Genomic DNA, 21,917 nt, shown 5'->3' on the forward strand with positions numbered 1-21,917 from the left:
CTTTATCTGAAGATAAATAAAGCCATTTGAAAAACACAAAGCAAAATTGGGGTTGAAGTCCCAATTGTGTCAATATACTCATGAGATGTGGCAATATTTTGTTGCACATTTGATTTGTTACCGAAAAGAAAGGGTGACCTGGAAGCTGCATAGGGCTGGGTCTGGCAGCAGGCAGCTCAGCAGAGCAGTGATGAAATCCTGCTCTAGTATTGATACACACACTCTTCCAAGCTTGCTTTGCAGGATTGCTCTCATTAGAGCAGCTGTCTTCTGCTGTAAGTTAAGGCAAGAGGTCAAGAGCCATTTATGAAGGATCTGGTGCCATTATGCTGCATGATTTAGCTAGGAGTGAAGCTCACCTTGGTAGCTCATTGATTGCCAAATGACAAATCTCCCTGCAGCTTTGCTACTGAGTAACTTCTTACCTTTGAACAAAAACTCTGAGTTTTTTTCCTCAAATAACTCATGTGGCTCTTATTTGGAGAAGCAGGAATACATTTGAAGATGCATCATATTGTAAATGTTCAGTGCACTGTAGTACCTCTTTTGGTGGGAAGACAATTTGTGCCCTTCTCCTGAACATGTACTGGAGGTGCTGAAACTTATTTCCTACTTAGTGCATTTACAAGCAAGGCTAAATAAACAGTAAATCCTTGGAAGGAATTTGGTGTCTATAAAACCCAGACTTGTAGGTCCTGGCTCCTTAGTTTTGGGGAACAGGAGCCTCTTTCCTGGTTGTTATCCCACGTTGTGGAGAAATGCCTACTTGATGTAGAGCTGAGGAGGCTGCTCCTCTCGTGGTGGGTGCAAGAAGTACTAAGATGGTGCAGGGCCCAACTTATTCTCTCCTATACCTCCTCTGTAAATCTTGATTTCTTTCCTATGCACTTCAAGAAGCTTACTGTATGTGCTGGAAATCTTCCCAGATCAAATGGATTTCTGGCAGTTCAGGTAGAGCCTTGGTGTGTGGGAACTCTGGAACCGGTAGGAATGTGTTGTTGCCTAGGCCAAGGTCAACCTGTAGCTGTGCTCCAGATTGCAGGAAACTGAACCCTGGCCTGTCAGGAAACATAGACTCACAGAACCATTGAATATTCACAGGTATTCACAGGGATCATCGAGTCCAACCCCCAGCTCTACATAGGACTGTCCAAATACCCCTTGAACTCCGGCACTTGGGGCCGTGCCCACTGCTCTGGGCAGCCCGTTCCATGCCCACCGCCCTGTGGTGCAGCCCCTGTCCCTAACCCCCAGCTGCCCCTCCCCTGACACAGCTCCATGCCGTTCCCTCGGGCCCTGTCGCTGTCACACAGAGCAGAGCACAGCGCTGTCCCTCTGCTCCCTGTGTGGAGCTGCAGCCGTCATCAGGCCTCCCCTCAGCTCCTCTGCTCTGGGCTGAGCAAACTCAGAAACAAGTAAAGCCATATATTTTTAATAGAAATATCACCCTTCCAAATCTTCTCGTGTTAGATTGAGTTTTTGGGGGGTTTCTAATTCAGAATATGTGTTTTTCCTGTCAGCCTGTTTGTTCTGTTCTTGTTTGTTATATGCAGTACAACACATGGATTTAAGCTGAACAAGTGCCTACAATGTTCTGCACGGAAGTTAGTATCTTTATTTGGATGAGCAATCAAGTGGTTTGCTAGGGCCAGGCAGGAACACTGAGGCAGGAGAGAGACTTCTCCATTGTCTGTCCAGGCTGTGTGTCTGCCTGTCCTCATGCTGCAGTGTCCCACCAGCAGCCACTACAGTAGATCTGGAAACTCACGTGCTTTAGTTACTAGCTGGCTGTTTGCCCCGTGAAAGACTTTTCACAAGATAGTTATACAGAATTAGGTTATAACACACTTAATTGTGAACTTCCTTGCCATTTTTCTTGGTGCCTTGCTCTCCCATTAATGGTGTCTCTGTGTTTGAAGGACTGGCAAGGTTATGATATCAGGAGGAGTTGTTCTTTTCTCCCTGTGCAGGGATGATAGCTGCCTTGAAGCCAGCATACAACCAGGGAGTTACATGTTTGAGCACACTGCTATTAACCCTGGGCTGGGGACTCCTTCAGTGATAACACTGTAGATTCAGGACTTGGGTTGTGTAGAATTTAACATAAAATATTATGATCGCTCTGTCAGTTTGCCCATCTGTCTATCTGTCCATCTATCTAATTGACCTGTGCACATGTTGGAATCGCATGGGGAAGGTCAGTGGGAGTTCAGAATGACAGAAAAAAGGTCGGTTTTTGCGTGTGTGCATGTGTTTCTCAAGCTAACTGATGAGGCGTCTTGGCACGGTGTTCCCGTTTAAAGAGACAGCTCCGTCCATTCCGAGGATGTGAATGCCCCTCTTGTGAAACAGTAAAGTTATTCGTGAGAGGTGACTGTTTTATGGCCATTTTAGTGATAATGTTGCCTTGCCGGTATCTCCTGTGATTCTGCTGAACTTGTCAGAGATAAGGCTGGAATGTGTGGCAGGGTCCAAGATTTTGTTTGTGCTTAATTAGGACATCTGTACGTTCGCACATGATGTCAAATAGAGGAAGGGAGAAGCCTTCTCATCCTGCAAAGGAGCTGTGTGATCACGATGAGCTCCAGGCAGCGTGTCTAGGAGGGTATGCGGTGCAACAAAATTGCTTGGAAGCACTTCTTCACTCTGCAACTATCTTTTTTTAATTCGGTACCAGTGCTCTTTTTTAAACTTTATTTTTTTGTAGGTGAGCCCAAGACACGGAGCTAAAGACTGAGTCCCTGTGCAGGGTCGGTCCCGTCCCACACTCCAGAGCTGCCTGATTTACGGCAGCAGCAGCAGCTCACAAAGAGCCCATTAGGCAGGCGGAAGTCCCTCGCAGGGTTACGAACCAGACAGTCTACACCAAGGCAGGTCAAAGGGTGAGCTTTCTGTTTACCGAATCTGTAAATAGCTAATTATTCAGCTCGGCAACAGGGCAAAGCCCCACATAGGATATAAATCCCCGGCAATTCAATGTTATCTGGCGCTGAGCTGATTTTAGGTCCAAGTATCCCTTGCAGTAGCAGAGGGGAGCTCTCTGCACTTTAAAACCTTTCAGGGCCGTGGTACAATGCCGTGGGACCATTAAGGAGCCCTCACGTGCCAGAAGCAGTTTAACAGGCCCGGTGTTGGGCACTTAATTGTGTCAATAATTATTCACGCATTAGCACCAGCTCCTCCTTAAAGTGTGGACTGCAGTGACTCATTAAGTTATTACTGGGATTCATTACCAGTAAAATTAGCCTTTTTTCAAAGTGCAAAATTTATGTTTTGTAGAAAAATATTGTTAGGAGTGCAACAGCTTTGCTCTGCTCCCTGCTTGGTGTGGATGAAAACAAGACTGTATGGAGATGAAGTGATATTTTTGTCCAAAAAGAGACCATCAAAATTAAGAGGCAGACAAATGGGAAAGAGCCTCGCATTTTCTTCTTCTTCTTCTTTTTTTTTTTTTTTTTTTTTGGCATGGGAAGGTTTATGTGCTTCAAAAGGGGGGTAGGGAAGAAGTCGCATTCCTGCCTGGCTTTGGCTGTCAGTGCTGTGTGTGCCGTTTTCTCCTATTGAGGCTGAGCAAGATGCACAGTGTCTTTTGATGAATAAAGTGTTAATATATATGCAGCTGTCTTTACATTAAGTGCTGCCTGGTGCACTTTGTTTCTTTAAATGCTGATCATTTACAGTGAGCGTGTACAGTATATATGCCTGGAGGGAGAGCAATTGTTATACAACTCTTTAATCCGAACCATGATTAAAACCCCTTTTGTTCCTCCCTCCCTGCATTACTCCAGCCTATCATCTTCTCGGAGAAATCATTTGGCAAGTAGATACGTGTATATTTTAAGAGAATAACTCCTTTAGAGAATCAGTTTTGCTTTTGTTCTGCTTTTGGAACTTAGTTTTTTGCATTTCAATATGCAGCACTGTTCAAAAGGCGTAGGAGGGTCATACCCAATTTTTATGTGAATAAGGTATAATTCAAATATGATGTATGCAGATATCATCACTTCTACAATAATTATCCAGATTGTTTGTTTAGTGGGAACATACTTTCGAGCAGGGGCTGGTCAGCGGCAATCACGAAGCGTGACATAGCCGGGAGAAACGACAAAGAACATGTGAAGCCTCACACTGTGAAACGCTGCGTTGTGCCGAGACTGTCTGCTCGGGGAATCATTAGGAGTTTGGAAGGTGAGGGCCACAGCGGTTTCAGAGAGAAATGTAAAGCAGGATTGGGAGGCTCGTGCTCAGATCTTCGAGAGAGGCTGGGGTTTAGCATTCTGTTTCATGTGGAGACCAGCAGTTAATATGGTCCTTGTTGAAACTTGAAACAGCTCTATTAGGAGCTTGATTGGGGAGAGGAGAAGAGACTGAGAGTAAACAGAAATTTGTGGTCTAAAGATGGGCTTAATTGTACACAACGCGTCTTGCCTCTGTGCGGCTTATTCTAATCACTCCAAATGGCAGCGCGCACGCACGCACACACACACACAAATTTGATCTGCTCAAGCAGATAAAACTGCTATGTGTGTAATATTGCCAGGCTGGAAGGAAAAAAAAAAAAAAATGGACATCTGTTTAACAATTCTCTATTGTAGACAGGATCATAGGAACACTCTTGCCTGCCTGTCGTGTTCAATCAAAATGAATAAAATGCTGATTTAAAAAAAAAAAAATCAGGCGGAAGAGAGCCTTAAAGTATTTGCTTACACTTTTTTGTTTTAATTTCAGCAGCACGATGAGGAGGGGGAATCCCAGGGGCAGGGGGAGGTTTCAGTAACAGTGAAGGGAAGATTTTGTTTTGGTTTGTTTTTTTATCCTCAGTACAGCCGGGAGAGGCGAACAGCAGTCGGAACTAATTGTAGCTCGCTCAGGAAAGTCTTCATTAGCACTTGCCACACATGGTTACCAGATGTGCCGAAGAAGGGTGGGAGTAGGGGGGAAGGGTTATGTGGAGAATGGGCTACACACTTAAACCTAATAATCTGCCTTTTGTTTTCGGGTCTATTGTGTTGGGGAGGGGAAGAATAGCAAGAGGGAGAAATCCTGGCTGCTTTTTGATGCAGCCAGACCCTGTTAGCTGAATGGCATTCCTTGTCTTGCAGCCTCCTTCAAGGAAGGAAAAAACCCTCAATCACGGCCAAGTAAAGAGGGATTTAAAATTTTTATTTATTTATTTATTTAATTTCAGACTATCGGTGAATTTTTATTCTGCTGAGCCCAGCTGAAATAACCAAGCTGGTAAACCACTACCTTTCTGGACAGCTCTGAATTTGAGTTGGGTTTCTTGGTGGGTTAGCTGGGCTCCCCGAGTGCTGATGGGGCTGTTGAACTTTCAGTTCATGCTCATTGTGCAGTGAGTGCAAGTTGTGGACAGTGAAGCTGAGTCCAGAAGGAAGAGAAGAGCTCTGTGGTCCTGTTGGTGGGCCCTGAGGTTGTCACTGTAGTCAGACTTCTAATCTCCTATCTATTGTTATGAAAAGAACACTACCCCCCATCCTCCCCCTCAAAACCCATCTCCTACACATAGTGACTGTTACTGCTGCAGACCAGATCATGGTCTTGTGACCCACACAGCTGATTTTCATGGGAAACAGTGTTAATTTTACTGCAGATGTTACTACAAATGTTGCTCATTCCTCCCTAGAAGAAGAGCTCCCCTTCCTCCTCCTCCTCACTTCATGGTAAGCTCCAAGGGAGCATGGGATGAGGAATCCTGTGCAGCCCTTCCTACCTTCTCCCTGTTCTGCAGCAGCCTCTCTCCCCTGCTTCTAAAGCCTTCCCATAAGGAAGTAGTTTTCCATACTGTCCATGTATGTGCTTGGATGGCCTCTTTCTCTCAGGACTCCCCTCTTCATCTCAGTGACAAGGGAGCTTTGCAGCATTTGGATGACAAGGCACTGATGATTCTTTGAGTTCCAAATAATCAGGACCGAAGGTTTAATTATGGCACTACACATGATATGCACAAGATTTATTACTCTGGTCATGTGAGAGAACAGCACTAGATGAACTTCTTTCTACTAATTAAGCACTGTTTCCCTTCCTCCTCGAAACTGCAAGGAGGTATAAACGTGGAAAATTACTTACGTTAGAGTGAAATGAAGACATTTTTTGAATCTTAAATAATCTCAGTCGAACCTAAATCTTGTGGGCCCATCCTTGTTTTATCCAGCTCAGTTTGCTGGTTTGTAATCCCTTCCTGCTTTGGAGCCTGGAAATGTTCTTGCTCACAATCTCAAAGCAGAGCAGATGTTGCATAAACAGAAAATAGGTTCTGTGCACAACCTAATCTAAGCACAAAGCACAGAAAAAGGTTTGAATGAATGCAAGTTAGTTATGGCACAAATGTTCTGTACTTTGGGACTTTGGATCAGATTTTTTCCAGATATATTCTGCCTAGCAGATCCCGGATATTCCATTCACTTTTTCTGAATGGCAGCTCCCAACCACAGCTTTCTGTGTAGGTCGCACCAAAAGTAATGCCTCCTACTTATTTCTATGGAAACTACAACAGATACAAAGACTACAATAACACTGTTCGATAAATTCTCAGCTACAAAACACTACTTTGAGGCATAGTCACCACCATTAGCTAAGCATTTTTGCCAGCAATGAACAAGAGCCTGCATATTGCACTCCTAAAAATCTGCACTGATATGAGTAACCCACTGTTTCACAGCTGCTATGATGGCACCATTACTAGGAGGATGTTGCCCACACAGTCCATCTTCCATCAGCCCAAACAGAAGTCAGAAGTCAGAAGGCACCAAATCTGGACTATGGAGTGGGTATGGTAGGACAATCCATCCAAAATTGTCAGTGTGCTCCATGGTCTTCCTGGTATGGGACCTGGTGTTATCATGTTGCAAGAGAAAGGTTGTCCTCTTCCCTAGCATGACACTGTTAGTTTGAGACTTCAGCTCAATCAGTGTCACAATGTAGTGGTCAGAGTGGATGGTTTGTCCAGATTCCAGGAAATCCTTTCCTGTCCCAAAAGACAGTGCACATCACTTTAACCAGTGAAGACTTCATCTCAAACTTTTTCTTTGATTTGGAATTCAAATGTTGCCACTCCATCAACTGCTGTTTTGTCTCTGACTTCTAGTGGTGACACCAGGTCTCGTCACCACTAATGATGCAATCCAGGAAACTCATCTTCAGCCACATATTGGTCTAAAGGGTCCTGACAAACATCTGACATTGTGGGCCAACATAATGAAACAGGAGGCGGTACTCTTGGAGCAACCCTCATAATTTTTTTCAGAATAAGGTAATGCCTGTCAGCTCAAGCTCACCAAAACAAATGAGTGGTAAGAGTTAATCTATTCCATTCTTTCTTGCATGTGTGAACGACTTCTTCATCCAGTGATCTTGTTTTTCCAGGTTTAAATTCATCAGAGTCCAGGAATCTATCTTTCAGGTTCCCCCAAGGGAAATAATAAAGCTTAATTACTCTTAGTCTCCTTCACCTTGTTGAAATTGGTCAGATAAAGATAACTAACATATGCAGAGTCATTGAGTGTACGGTTTCCCAACAATAGCTTAATAAACTGCCAGGTATGCCCCATGAAAACTTTAATAAAATTAACCTATTTACCATCCTAATTGTGCTGTTATTCCATCCATTGTTTTCATTAATAAAAGTAAGTGCCATATTTGCAATTTCTATAAAGATACCACATTATTTACGAAAGAATGAATTGCGGTTGTGCCAACATGCAGTATGCAGAGACAGTATCTCCACTTACAATAATCTTCTATTAGAAAAAACAACACTGCATGTTGGATATTTTTATTAAGTTCTTCTGGAGAAATCAACACATTTTTTTTCAACTGTTACCCACAGAGCGCGTATCACATGTATGTACTACTGCACACGTGGTAAAATCACAGCAGTACACAATAGATATCATTGTCGTTGATTTTTCTTTTAACATATACCACAGAGATATTAAGCAGAATTGTAAATGGCTCTCTGGCTCAGGTGCTTGTGCTCTCAAGGCAATGGCTTTTCAGCTACTCTGGGCTTTAGTAGAACTTAGTGCTTTCAGAAATATGACACACTAAATGTAACTTTCAGACTTTCTTCATGTTATTAGCTTCATCTTTAATTATTATAAGTTAATTATTTAAGCATTCTATTAACTTGGAAATGGAAAGCAGAATGATCAGTTTTGCTTCCTGCTTTTTGTGCATTTCCATGATGAAGTCAAGGTTTCAGGCAAGAAGGCAAATATTTTTATGCAGATGCAAAACTAATCAGCCAAACATGAAAATATTCCTACGGGATTTCCTGGAGGCCTTACTGGGGATACTGCAATGCAAATAACATATAATGCAAATAATAAATAATTTGGCTTGAGTATTGTACAGCAGTAGGATTCAGTTAGGGACCAGAAGTAGCGGGTAATCCACATGAAGTAGCACTGCCATCCTTTTTATGATGCTCAGAATAGCATGATTTTGCTGCCTGGATCTCCTAGCATGCTTTTTTCTTTGCCCTCACAGTATTCTTCTATAATGTACTCCATCAAAATGCATGCTGCCACACAGATGATGTCATTTAAGCGGAAAAGAATTGTAAATCCTTCTTTGCTCTCCTGTAGTTTCTCCTGGGTAGCCAACTGAGCTCAAGCTACTTTTCTTTCCGGCATGATACATAAGCAATCAATATGATTTATTTTCGATATGCATATCAACAGTACTCTGTATAATTAGAGAGTAGCCAGCTCCAGTCTAATGGTACGCAGCAATTACGTATGGCAAAGCTTTTGGTCTCCGTGATTTGCAGTTTCACCAGTGCAAGACACATGACTGAAATGACAGGCCGGGAAGGTTCGCTGTAGTGTTAGGAAAATGCAGAAAAGCAAGTTTACTGGGGAGACTACAAATAGCTTTTCTGTTTGCCAGAGTAATGACTTGCAGATAGGTAGGCAGCACAGCAACACGATGCTTGTCCTTGTCCCCTCCCAACGGGTGTGTTCAGGGGAGCTCATGAGCTGCTTGGGATCCATGCTGGCATGAAGATTGCCACCTATTTCTGTGGGTGCCGCAGTGGGGGGAAGAGGGGGAGGGAGAGCACAGCTCTCAGTCTGTGCCAAATTCCAGTGAGTTTCCAGCTCTTACAGTGGATGTGCAGGTGTTGGCTCTGACAGTAAAGGTTTGGGATGCAACTGTTCGTTTCTTCTCAGCTACAGTTGAGATCAGAGAGGAGGCTAGGCTCCTGCTTTTTTCTTAGGTGTAAAGGAAAGTGTTGGTAGGGGATAAACATTGTGATGTGAATACTTCCCCATTTTTTTTTTTTATTTTTTTTTTTTGTCTTCTACAACCTTAGGTCTGCTGAGAAGGATACAGGGTCAATTTGCTGTAAGAGTGACTCTTTTTAATTTTTAGTGGTTGAGATGTTTGCACTTTTATCATATACGTGAGAAGAAACAACTACAAAATAAGAGGCATTATTGATGACAAAAATTATTTTTAATTTTGTTTGATTCAGTTCTGTTTCCGTGGTGAAATAGATTAATTTCCCAACACCACGTCTACAAATTTATCATGCAATCTTGCAATATGTAATGTCTTTTAAAGCCCCATTCTGAGAATACATACATGTCTAAGAGTCTTGATCTCCTCTTGCATAGAAGTGAGTTTTTACTCCAATGAATTGCAAAGAAAACTTGAAAATAACGTGAGGGCACCCTAAAGAAGTAAGAGAAAGTTAAAACAAAAGGGTCTTAAATGCATCAGAAGATATCTGTATATTTTAGGGTTGTTTGTTTCTAAACATCACTGCGTCAAATCCTTTGACTTCACTACACTGATAACTTCTGTGTGGTTGGAATTAGTGGTACTAAATATATTTTTCAGACTATCCATCTTCTCCTCAAGTATTTTATTTTGTCCTATCCTAGAACTGTGTGCATCATGCAGGACACAGAGTCTTGCCCTTTCCCAGTGCTCTCTGGTCCCAGGCTGGGGCGGTGCCCTTGCTTGGTCCTGGCTTCCCTCTGATCTCAGCTGAACCCAAAAGGAAAACCCGGGCTGGGTGACAGAGTGAAGCACTTCCAACCCTGCCTCCTCCCAGCACTGGGCTCAACCTCTATCACCTCCCCACGTGCCAAGTGCCTTCATTTTGATTCAGCCCCAGGAACAGTGAGTTATGGTTAAATGCCAAAAATCTCTTCCTTAAAGTTTTGAGGAGAACAGAAAGCAAATGATATAAAGCATGAAGTAAGTACTTAAGTAAATGTTTTAATCTCACTTGGGGCAGTTTAAGCAAATAACAAAAACATACCACATATGTGTTTCTGCACATAATCATTGTTGATGTCATTTGCCTTTGTTGTCAGCAAAATTAAGCAGCATAATGTTTTCAGAAATGTGCTTGAGATTCAGCAGTAAGCCTCAGCTCATGGCTTAGGCACTCAGCCTTGGCTAAAGCAACCTGCAGCACCTGAGCTGCCCTGTGGAGCCCACTGGTTTTAAGAACAGCCTCTGCATGCTGAACAATCACCCAATCTTGCCCAAAATGTGAACTGAGATCACAAATGCTAATTCTTCAATTTCATCTGAAAGTACAGCTTGCCAAATATTAGCATGTTTCTGATTCACAAGGGAATGGAAATGATGTAGGATCACTCACTGTATAGCTTTCTAGAGATAACGTACTGTTACCCAAAACGGAAAGAGAAAAAAGAAATTCTGTCCCAAATTGGCTTGTATTCAAAGTTCTGTGCAAAAGTTTGAGTGTTTGAGTAGAATTTTGTTTCACCAGACAGTGTAGCTATGATCTTCTTCATTAAATGGAAAAAAAGCAGCAGCAGCATGTCGGTGCATTATCAACTAATACTGTTTAAAGAAAAATAAAAATAACCAATTGACAGCAATTTGCAGTTCATTTCTTGCCCTTTGTAGCCAAATTTCTTACAGTTTAGGAAATTCAGGATTATTTTCATTTTTATAAGAAAGGAACATCCATTCAGCAGACAATAAAAGCTGTTTTAAACCTGTTAAATACTGTGAAATAGATGTGTACAGCTAATTAAGGTATGTGTTGAATAGTAATTATGTCATCCTCAGGGATTTACAAATAGAGTCTAGTTAAAATTTGATTCAATCTTCTATCATTCACAGAAGGTACAAATTATTATTCATTTAGTGTTCTCTGATTTCAGTTCTAAAGGTAATCCAGAAAAAAGAGAGAGGGATTTATGTTTTATCAGCATTGTTTAAGAACTAAGATCCCTTAATTATCACACTGTACCAATAATCTGCTACCAACTTACTGAAGCAGTCACTCAGCTTTGAAACTAACAATTTACCCTGCAAGCAGAGAAAGATATAAGAAAAAGTGTTTAGTCAGCAAGCGAATATACCAAATTGTATGTTTTGTCTTTTGTTGGTGCTAATGTTTCTGAGATGTGCAAACGTGAGTCACTTACACAATACCTTTCAATCAAATGCATCAAAGCAAAGGAGACAGATATCACAAGAGAAAAAAAAAGGCAAAGGTGACATAAAGCTATGCAGGATCCCATTGTTTCCAGCTCTGGAGCCTTTTTCCAGGCTCTTACTTCTTAAGAAACATTAGTAGACTCGTTGCTTTACTCATTTGTGTAATTTCTTATCATTGTAACAGAGAGTTCTGATCACCTTATGAAAGTAGTATAGATTCTTTTACAAGAAAGTTATTTATAATGACCGTAAAAGAAAAACTTTACTATGTTTCCAAATTACAGTAATTGGCAATCCCAGTAGTTACGTTTAAACCAGCCTAAAATGAAACAAAATGTTTTATGAAATATTTTTACATCTTGAAATGAAAACTGTACGTTTCAAAGGAACTGTGAGAATTCTCAGGAGGCCAGAAGACTCCAGGAGCTAATGGTGGTATGGTAGAAACATGTTACATTTCTGTTCTGCTCAGTTCGGAGGCTCAGCCTCTATCTGCTCTGACTTCTGTTTGCATCTGAGCTGTCAGGAAAATTTTGTCAAAACTATAGTTCTTTCTTGATTTTTTTGTTTTGTTTTTGTTTTGTTGCATTTCAACTTTTTAAGCTTTTGCTACACGCTAAACCGAATCACTTTCCTTTAAAAAACAAGCAAACAAACAAAAAACAACCAGCCAGTACTCTAACTACCAAAGACATCAGATATTACACGAGGTTTTCCATGTGAGCTGAAAGTACATAAATCCATGTGGTTATCTTAGCAGTTGTTTGGGCTTCTGTTTAAGTAACTTCTAGTGTATTTAGACTGGATATATTTCTTGTGCAGTTTTATTACACATGGACAGATGTTTGCCTGCACTACTTGTACAGTACATTTTCATATTGATATCACTGTGTCTAATTTTGTATGTTTAACTACTTTATGAAGTTGAACGTTTTTTGAAAAGCATTCAGAAGTAAAACGTAATTAGCAATGTTCTCATGTCTCTAGCCTGAGTGGCATTTTGGTAAGGTGAATAGAAGAACCTGCGTTATCTGTGGTTGTTTGGGTTGGGTCGAGCGCTTTGGAGGGAGACAAATGGCTTTGACACTTCCAATTTTTCTGCATTTCCCATCATGTTTGATTTTTTGACACAACTGCTTGCTTACAGTAAGGTCTGGAGAACTGTCCGCTGGAAAACCAGAGTTCTAATTGTTCCTTGGAGTTTGGAGGAATATTTGGACATTTTTTCATACAGACCCTTAGAATGCTTTGCAGAAGTAGGAAATATTGTATTGTGAACAGGGTTTCCAGGTCTTAGCAAGATAAAAAAATGTTGCTTCTTATCTGTGATTTGAAAAGAGATGAAGGGTCAGTGAAGTTAGAGATATATGAAATCTATTGCACATTCAGTAGGAGCTGCAGGGGAGGAGTGTTTCTCGCTGGTGGGTTGTTTGAGTGGAAGGGGAGAGAAAGAGGCAGCTTCTAAGTGAAAGGGAAAGACTGGAAAAAAATGTCAAGTAAAATCAGATAAATCTTTAAATCTTAAAGAAACAGCCACACAGCTTTGAGATGGCTACTGAAGAGAGCACACCAAATTGTCTGAGGGCAGACAGTTTTTCCTGTTGTTGATGCTTTGGGACTTAAAAAAATCATGTCCTTTTGTGCCTTTCAAGTTAACTGAGGGAAGAGAAAGGGATGACCTCTTAAACCATCTGTGATTTTGGAGGATTGTACAGAAATGCAAGTCAGTCTACTGGGCTCTAAGCATAGCTCAGCTGGGGCTCACCTTGTCTTCCCAAATGCCTCAGGGAACTAAAAATGTACTGGAGTTGGTCAGAGGAGTTGTGTTAAGAACTGGAAATCTATTGGAAGTGGTCTGGGGAAGATTTCAGGCTGCACCTGCCCCCAGCCAAGAGTTGTTTGGACACTTTTCTTCTCAGCAGCAAGAACTCTGAAGATAGGCAGTGTTTGATTTCAGGATCCACCTATGCCAAACTTGGTGGTAGTGGCTAGTTGGTCTTCAACCAGAGAAATCAGTTCTCCTCCTTGTCTTCCTCAGCATATTCATATCTGACTTCCATGTAATGTAAATTGCAGGAGCTGCTGGCTCACTGCTGGTGCTCAAGCTGGGGATGGCGAAGATGACTCTGTTGCTGCCTGACCTGCCGTCTTCTGTGGAAGGCAGAAGAAAGCTGTCTTAAGTATCTTTTCTATATCACAGTGGCAGTGGATGTATTTGGTCACCACAGTGAGCAGTGTTGATCTTAATTTGCACACCAGCATTTGTATCACCTTTATTCCCAATTCATTCACAGCAGTCCGAGGCAGGTGAGGAGTATGATTTGAGTAAGTGAGAGGTGCATGTCTTATACAGAGAAGAGTGATGTAAATCTCACAGGTCTGAGAGTCAGATCTGTGAAGTTAGACACTAATATTCAAGAGAGTTTACTAACTGTTGGAGAAAAAATTGTTAGTTTTCTTTTTCTGTATTTAGAGTGCATTGAGAATGCATGACCTGTCTTTCCTCCAATAGACTGAAAGCTTCAAAGTTACTGTTTTGCACGCTAATGTTGAAGGTCTTCTACATTAATAGTCTCAAGTTGCACCAGGAGAGGTTTAGATTGGATGTTAGGATGAATATGTTCACAGAGAGGGTGGTCAAGCATTGGAATGGGCTGCCTACAGAAGTGATGGGGTCCCTATCCCTGCTGGTATTTAAAAGATGTGTGGATGTGTCACTGAGGAACACGTTTTAGTGATGGACGCAGCAGTTTGGGTTGGTGGTTGGACTTGGTCACCTTGAAAGTCTTTTCCAACCTAGACAGGTCTGTGATTCTGTGTTTAACTGACTCAAGAATTTGAAGCTGTATGTAAAACAGCATGGCAAGTCCCTTTAGACTTTATGGAAATCCAGATTTGTTTGCCATAAAGCAGTAATGTGAATGAATATGAATATTGGACAGTCCATTTTCCAGAAGGTGCTGAAGAGTGCTTCCTAGTGAAGATTTTTACAGTGAAGTTAAGCACCATGAAGTCTTCAACTATACTCGAGCTGCTGTCACTTACATATAGGCAATGAGTTATTGTTTTGCATCAAAAAGTAATAACAGCTTTTGCTTCAGAATTTATTGTACAGGAAGATTTCTTTGAGAGCATGATGTCTCTTTTGGACAAAGAGGTGAAGAACTGCTCAGTTGAACTTGTATTCTTGTAACAGAAATAGTGGAAAGATTGCCTTCTCAATTCTTGAATGTAAGCACAGATTTCCCTCTTCTACAGGCTAGTAATCGGGCTAAAGTTTTGGACTTGCACAGTTAAAACTTACTTTTGCACAGTAGAGTGCAAGTGTCTGCAATAGCTGCTAGTGCTATCATTTGTTGCTGAGCCTCTAATACTAAGAGATTTCAAAAATCATGCTTGTATTTTAGAGCTGGTGGAATGGTTGAGGAATTTACATCTAGCAGAATATGCATTTGTAATTTAGATTTAATGACTTAATATAGCACAGGCAGAAGTGTTTCTGAGGATGTGAGTTTTCCATGACAGTCCATGTTCCATGACAGTAGGCATTTCATCTTAATTTTTGATTGCATGCTAAGAAATCAATATGTAAAGCAAAAGTGAGCAGATACTGAAAAGAAAAGCATCAGAGAAGTTGAATAGTCATTTAGTGGGTTGGCATTTAAAACTGGCATATGTTCCTGAGTGTGAAAAGGCTTCAGAACTGGGGCAATTCACAAATCACTTCTTCCCTTTCACCAGCTAATTCAGAGGCAGAAGTCGTGTGAGCAGACCCCTGGAAAGAGGAGCAAGGGCAGTTTGTGACAGAATTGAGTGGAGATGATCCCAAGCTGAAAGCCAAAACAGGATCTTCATTTAAGTTCATCAAGTGATCTGGAATTTTATTCCAGCACCTAACACAGGTAAGAAACTTCCATAGAGTGTGGGCATGCATTTCCCAAGGCATTAGAATGTGTGAATTCATCAAGAGTTTCAGGTTTTGAAACTGGGAATGTGGTGCCAGTTACCAATACCAGTCTTTTTTGTAGTTTTGATAGACCTTTAGGTATCTCTGTCAGCTAAATCAGGTCACAGAGCCATGGTGTGTTTGTCAGCAATCCTGCAATAGTAATTATAAATATCTGTGACCAGAATTTAAGATTTTGAATTGACTCACGTTGAATCTGAAATGTCCAAGAGAAAAACGGTGTCTGAGATGTCACTTCCATGTAAGAGAAATTCCATTCCAGGAGAAAAATGAGCTAAACAAAAGGCCTACATGGAGGTGGTAACTATTGTTGGTTCTTGGCCCCTTGCTGAAACTTATTCCTGAAGAAAATAAATTTGGTCCCGAACTGTGTTGCTGTTATGGCAAAAAACAAACAAACAAACAAAGAAACAAAAACAACAAAAATTTTGAAATATTGTGAGAGATTTGACCAAGTGAGAGACTGCTCACACCATCCAGGCTGGGTCAGCTGCAGACAACTGTGTGGCAAAATGATTTTTCTGGACTGATGAGAAGAACCCTTCAGGAAGGAAATGAGGGCTGCGATTAACTCCATGTTTAAGGTCCTTACACTGAAGCTTCTTCCTTGCTCTTTTTCAGTCTCCTAAAGCTTTCGTATTTGCTCTTGGGTATGATATGCCAGATTCCTAGGCAGATCTGGGCTTTCCTTGTTCCTTTACAGAGTTAAGAACTGTGAAGTCCATGTAAAAAGTCCTGCCATGCTGGTTACTTGAGAAGTCATGTTCAATGGGAGTGAGGGATGTACTCAGTACATACTCACTGGAGGGACAGTGTATTTTGGATCATTGAAACTGACGGCTCCTTTTCTCCAATCATCATTTTATCAGGAGTGAACAAGACAGTATGTGCTTGTATGCTCTGCAGCTCAGTTTCAGAGGTAGGTCTTCAGGACAGTAATATTCTTCTTCCTCAGTAGACATACCCTCAGGAACTTTGTATTGAGGTGTGGGCTGTGCAGTGAATGTGTACAGAATGTGTCCTGTTCTGCCCCTGCCTTCCTCAAGTGCTTTTTCTTGTAAGTGCATGATGCTTAAACATAGCACTATATGGATTCTGCTGTCGGAGAAGACCCACCCTGGAAATGGGGAGCTGCCTCTGCAGCTGCATGGGCAGCAGGAGCCAGGGCGCTTCCTTGGTGCAGCATTCAACAAAACAGCTTTTTTGGCAGATAGCATCCTTATTCTTTAATCATTAGCCCTAATGAAGGCGTTTTATTATATTAAAAGAAAAAAAATAAAATAAAAGAAGGAAAAAAGAAGCTGAGAAAGAAAAGAAAAAAAGATGCAGCCAAAAATGAGAAAAGATCAGGAATACTTGGGATTATCTCTGTGCCGTCTCTCAGGTCCAGTGACAACACGACTACAATGGGTAGCTTTCAGGACTGCATATGGTCTTCCTTCCGAGGGAGTTGATTAAGCGACTCCGGATGAAATTGAAATCCTGTGATTTGACCTTTGTCTGGCCTGGGAGGGCTGCAATTCGCATAACAATTTCCTTTTGTTCTTTGTTTGGAGTTATTAATCCAACATGAGCCTCGAATTAATCAGGGGTAGTGCGTTGTTACATTTCTAATTCACAGCTCCACTGCTTGTGTCTTTTTTAATTAAGGCCGAATGATAGCAGGCCTTAGCCCCTGATTGCAACACTTACTAACCACACATTGAGGGATGAAGAGGCTAAATAGGCAGAATGAGATTACTTCAAGGTTTCACTTAATTGTTTTCTTCCTTTAACTAAAGAGCATTGAATGAACATTGTTAATGCCAAGCTGGGAGTATTTCTTTTATATGTGTGTTATGTGTGTATGTCTGTGTGTACCGGAGTGGGGGAGGCTGTAACGGGTGCAGCGAGGACTCAGAGCTCTAATGGCTTAAAGGGTTTGTAAAATTGAAGCCTTTGGTTATTGATTTATACCATTCCTCCCATCTCCCCTGGGGGAGGAGGGGGGCCGAAGGGGTGGGGGCAGCGTGTGGAGCCGTAAGGGAAGAAGCAAAGGAGTGAAATCATTAAACTTGAGTTTCCTGCGTGGATTTGCTTGTATCGTGTTTGAACCCATTTGTTTACATAGGTTTTCTTGCTGTTTCCGAGTGCTTCAAAGGTAAAAAATGCAAGAAAATTGAAGTCAATCAGAGATGCTAAAGAAATGTCTTGAGAGATGCAAAGCTGTCCAAAGGCAGCAAACAGTAATAATGCTAATAAAATAAAGGCAAGCCAGTTGTGTCACACACAAGTTTGTTCTCACTGAAGGATGTTTGAGTCATGTTTCAAAAGCTGTTAGCAAAATTTCGTTGTTGGAGCAGTTCAGGGCCACAAAGGCTCAGGTGCTATAGCAGGGGAATGGTGTAGGTGATCTCAGTTAGATTCAGTTATCTCAGCCTGTGCCAGCCCTGAGAATGCTGGAAAAGAAATTGCAGTGGGTGCTCAAGCTCAGCGTGTTTATTTGCACAAATAGTTCCATTCGAAAAAAACAAAAAGGTGGCGAGGGAAAATGGAGTAGAAAGGAGTAGTGGATTTACACTGCAGGATCAGGTCCAGTGCTTTGGCTTCCTATGGTGCATTACATTGGATATGACTGTTAAGGAGAAAAGTTAATGTTTAAGGTCCCAGATCTCCGATTGGTGAACATACCATATTCAGTTTGCGTTCTTGTGCCTGCAGTATCAGATAGAGCACAGTGATCGTGGGAAACTAACTATTTCTGAGTTATTTCATCCATCCAGAGAGCTGGATTGGGGGCAGTGCTTGTGTGGAAGAGTTAATATTTCTGCGTAGTGTGGTAAGCCAGTGATAATCATAGCAGGCTGCCCAGATACAGAGCTGCTGTTCTGACTCTGGCATGGGATGCACAGAGCAGCAGCGCAATTCTTGCCTGTCTGAATTCTCAGTGTGCTGTGCCTGTTCTGTGCAGGATTCTCTAAGAATGCAATGAAGAAGCCTCTAGATAAATTAGGCAAAAGTAGAGTACAAGCTCCAAAGGAGAAAAATGCTCCAGGTAAGAGCTTCTTTCTGTGTTTGGAAATGTAAGTTGTGACTCAAGTTTACTTTTTTAGATGAGCCTGAAATGAACAGGCAATCTATTCAAACTTTCATAGAAATAAATGTACTATTTGGAAACAAAACCAAACATACACATCTATAGGTTTGGCATGCACTTGGCACAGAGAAGCATGAAGAACTCTACTTTCCATCCTCAGTCATGTCGGCACAGGACTCACACTGAATTGGGTTCACAGGTTGAAAGCCATTTTCTTGACTTTCCTGCTCTTTTCGTATGTATTGCCTGAACCTGTTTCAGCTACTTCTGTTAGGTTGCCAGCTCCTGTGCACAGTGAGAAATCAATGGGAGAAGAGCATGCTCAGCATTTGTTGGAGTATGGCTTCCTTACTGGCAATTCGAGTACCTTCCACATAGTTGTTTTTCAGAACTAGTTTTGATGTTTTCATGCTGAATAACATTCTGCAAATACTGCTATTGAATTGAACTTTGCACAGAGAGAATAGTATTAAGTATGAGTAAACACATCAGAGTTGGACCAACGATCATTTATTATTATTTTATTTTTCTTTCCATGTAAAGATTGAATACTTCACATCTGTCCACCTTCTTCTCTTTTTTTCTTAGAAATCTCTGCAGACCAGAGTATGTCTGTTTAGCAGATGCAATTCCAGAACTGATACCTACTTTGGCTGTTTTTTGTCTTATATCTGCATGCTTCTTTTTTTTAACTGTTATCTGAAAATTCACTACAGTTGATTTAAACCTGTCGCATTACACTTTCAAAGGGTTTCAGGGTGAAGAGGTACACATGCGTTTCATGTGAGTGCTTCATTTAAGATCTTAAAATCCACTGCCCAATCTAAATATACCCATCTAATGACAGCGGTAATTAGAATGGGTACATTTTCCTTGTTCTTCTAGAGGAGGGTGTTCATCATTAATCTATTCTAAGCACCTCCTAAGCAAAACCAAGCCATTTAAATGCAATCCCTCCTAATGCTTACGGGGAGGGTGCTCTTTCTAAGTTTTTCTTGATATCCAATAGGAACGTCCTCTGGGTCCCTCAGTAGTATATCCTCCCAGACCCACTCCTCTGCTGCCCCATGCCCCACGCCCTCACAGAGACAGACTGCACCCCTGGCCGTGGCAGCTCTCTCCATCCCTTTGGTTACTTCATTACCATGTCTCCCCACCCAGCTCACCTGTGCTGCTGCACGTGCACCTCGTGGGGCCCCTGCTGCCTGAGCCAGGCAGGCCAGGGGATTACAGGTGATGGCTGTAGGGATGGGCACTGAGAGCAGCTGCCAGCAGTCCCCAAAGCACAGCCCAACACACAAGTAAAATCCTCGCTCCACCTCCAAGCCGCACACACTCGCTCGGCAGGAGTCCAGGCACGAGAGTGACCGGGCCAGGCCCTGCCAGCGCCCAAAGCTCGGTGGCATCACAGCCTGTTGCTCAGTGATGTCACTGCAGTCCTTGTGCCACCACAGCACTCCGCCCAGCAGCACAGCATTCATGTGTCTGCACACGGGGGGCTGCACTTTGCGTTCATATGTCTGCACATGGAGCATGGCTCACATGAGGAAAGGATAAGAGACCTGGGACTCCTCAGCACTGAGAGGACTGAGGGGCAATCTTATTGCTGCTTATAAATACACAATGGAAGAGAGTCAAGTGGGTGTGGCCAGTCTTCATTCAGTGGTTCCCAGTGAGAGAACAAGGGGCAATGGGCACAAAATGGAACGTGGGACGTTCCATCTGAACACGAGGAAAACTTTTTAATGTGTGGGTTACAGAGCAATGGAAGAGGCTATCCAGAGAGGCTGTGGGGAGTGATGTCTCCTTCCCTGGAGATATTCAGAGTTTGCTTGGACATCTTTCAGGGAAACCTACAGTGGGAAACCTGTTTTCGGACAAGGGTGGGATTGAACGTGATGATCTCTGTAGAGGTCCCTTCCAACCCGTAAAATCTTGAGGCTCTGTGTCATCTTTTTTTTTTTTTCTCACTTTATTTTTTTGATTAAAAAGAAGTGAAATCCCTGCTAGTGCTTCCGAGGGGGTGGCTTCTTGCAGGGCTGCTGTGGGTCCGGGTCACTGCCAGCCCTCCTCTTACGGGGCCGCCGGGCCCTCGCAGGCGAATGGCCAGGAGTGGAGGGACTGCTACCCTCGGCAGAGGGATCTTCTGCTGCCACCTGCTCCGTCTCCTCGTGGGGCTCCTGGTGTTCTGTGAGCACGTGCACAGCAGGGGTGTGACTGAGATCCCCATGGAGGACAGCCTGTGATGTGCTGGGCTGCTCCTCTCTGATGAGATTTTCAGTGCTGCCGTTGGGTCCAGACCTTGATGTTACGGTCCCTGGTGGGGAGGCTGCGGGGCCAGGGGCGGCCACCATGCTGTCCTCTTGCCCCCTGGCTGCAGGGCCCTCCTCCTGCCCTCCGGAAACGTGGACGCCCTGGAGGCCCCGCTGCCCGTGGGCCTCCTCGCCCCACTGGCTCACGAGGGCGTTCACAAGGCCCTGGATGAGCGTCACCGCTCTGTCCCCCAGGGCAGGCCGCAGCTGCTGGATCAGGGCCTCTCTGTCCAGCCCGATGTGACACAGGGCGTTCAGGATGAAGCTCTCTGTTGCCATTGCCTCCCGCCACTGTGTCCCAAAGATGTTTCGCAGCTCCTGGCGCAGCCATGGCAGCACAGGGTCAAGCATCTCTTGGTGCTGCCTGAACAGGGCTGCCCAGACCTCCATCAGGAGACCGCCCACCATAGGCCTCTCCTCTGCCTCCACAGCCTCCTGCTCCTCCGGCAGCAGCAGAAAGGGTGGAGGAGACGGTGCATGGCTGTGGGCGCTGTACATATGAGCAATGCCTGCCTGGAAGCAGGCAGGAACTGGTGGTGCTGGGGGACAGATGATGAAGTCCAGGTCGTTGTCATTGTCCCACTCAGCAACCTTAACGACTGCCATGACTCTCCTGCAGAGCGGGCAGGTCTCTTTCTGCTTGGCCCACCGCAGGATGCAGCCGAGGCAGAATTCATGGCGGCACGGTGCTGCATAGGCAATGTCCTTTCGTACCTCACGGCAGATGGGACACGTCCACGCCTCCTCTGCTGCCATGGTCTTCACGCTGAGGCCTGATGGGGAGTGAAGATGAGTCGCTCTCCCTCACCAGCACCTCAGCAGTGGAAGATGAGCACTGCAAGAGGGAGAGAGGCCATGGTCATTCCTTGTTGCAGGGACAGATGGAAGCAATGTCCCAGTCATAAAATTATAGAATTGTTAAGGTTGTATAACATTTCTCAGTTCATCTGGTGCAACCATCAACCCATCACCGCCATGTCCACTAAGCCATGGCCCTCAGTGTCACCCCTTCACGTTTCTTCACCCCTGGCCTCGAGAAATGGTGACTTTGCCACTTTCCCGAGCAAACTGTTCTAATGCATTGCCACTCTTTCTAAGTTTTTCTTGATAT

The 21,917-nt window shown here is 43.2% G+C and overlaps 2 protein-coding genes across 9 annotated transcripts in view; one reads left to right on the forward strand and one right to left on the reverse strand.

Moving 5' to 3' along the window:
* SOX5 (SRY-box transcription factor 5) overlaps positions 1–21,917 on the forward strand; it is a 639,945-nt gene that overhangs the window by 284,683 nt on the left and 333,345 nt on the right. For all 8 annotated transcript variants that reach the window (XM_085231458.1, XM_085231481.1, XM_085231450.1 and 5 more), the window contains one exon: positions 15,193–15,353. The gene's annotated coding sequence lies outside the window, so the exon portion shown is untranslated. The remainder of the gene's footprint in view (positions 1–15,192; positions 15,354–21,917) is intronic.
* LOC146545376 (uncharacterized) lies at positions 20,501–21,562 on the reverse strand. The gene has a single exon (XM_085216832.1). The coding sequence runs from the start codon at positions 21,560–21,562 to the stop codon at positions 20,501–20,503; it is 1,062 nt and encodes a 353-aa protein (XP_085072958.1).

The sequence above is a fragment of the Meleagris gallopavo genome, chromosome 1 (genome assembly GCF_905368555.1).
Source record: "Meleagris gallopavo chromosome 1, MGAL_WU_HG_1.1, whole genome shotgun sequence".
In the NCBI taxonomy this organism is placed as follows: Eukaryota; Metazoa; Chordata; class Aves; order Galliformes; family Phasianidae; genus Meleagris; species Meleagris gallopavo.

What these genes read in the sequence shown, in the direction of transcription:
- LOC146545376 (XM_085216832.1), bottom strand. Translation starts at nt 21,562, where the DNA reads ATGGCAGCAGAGGAGGCGTGGACGTGTCCCATCTGCCGTGAGGTACGA.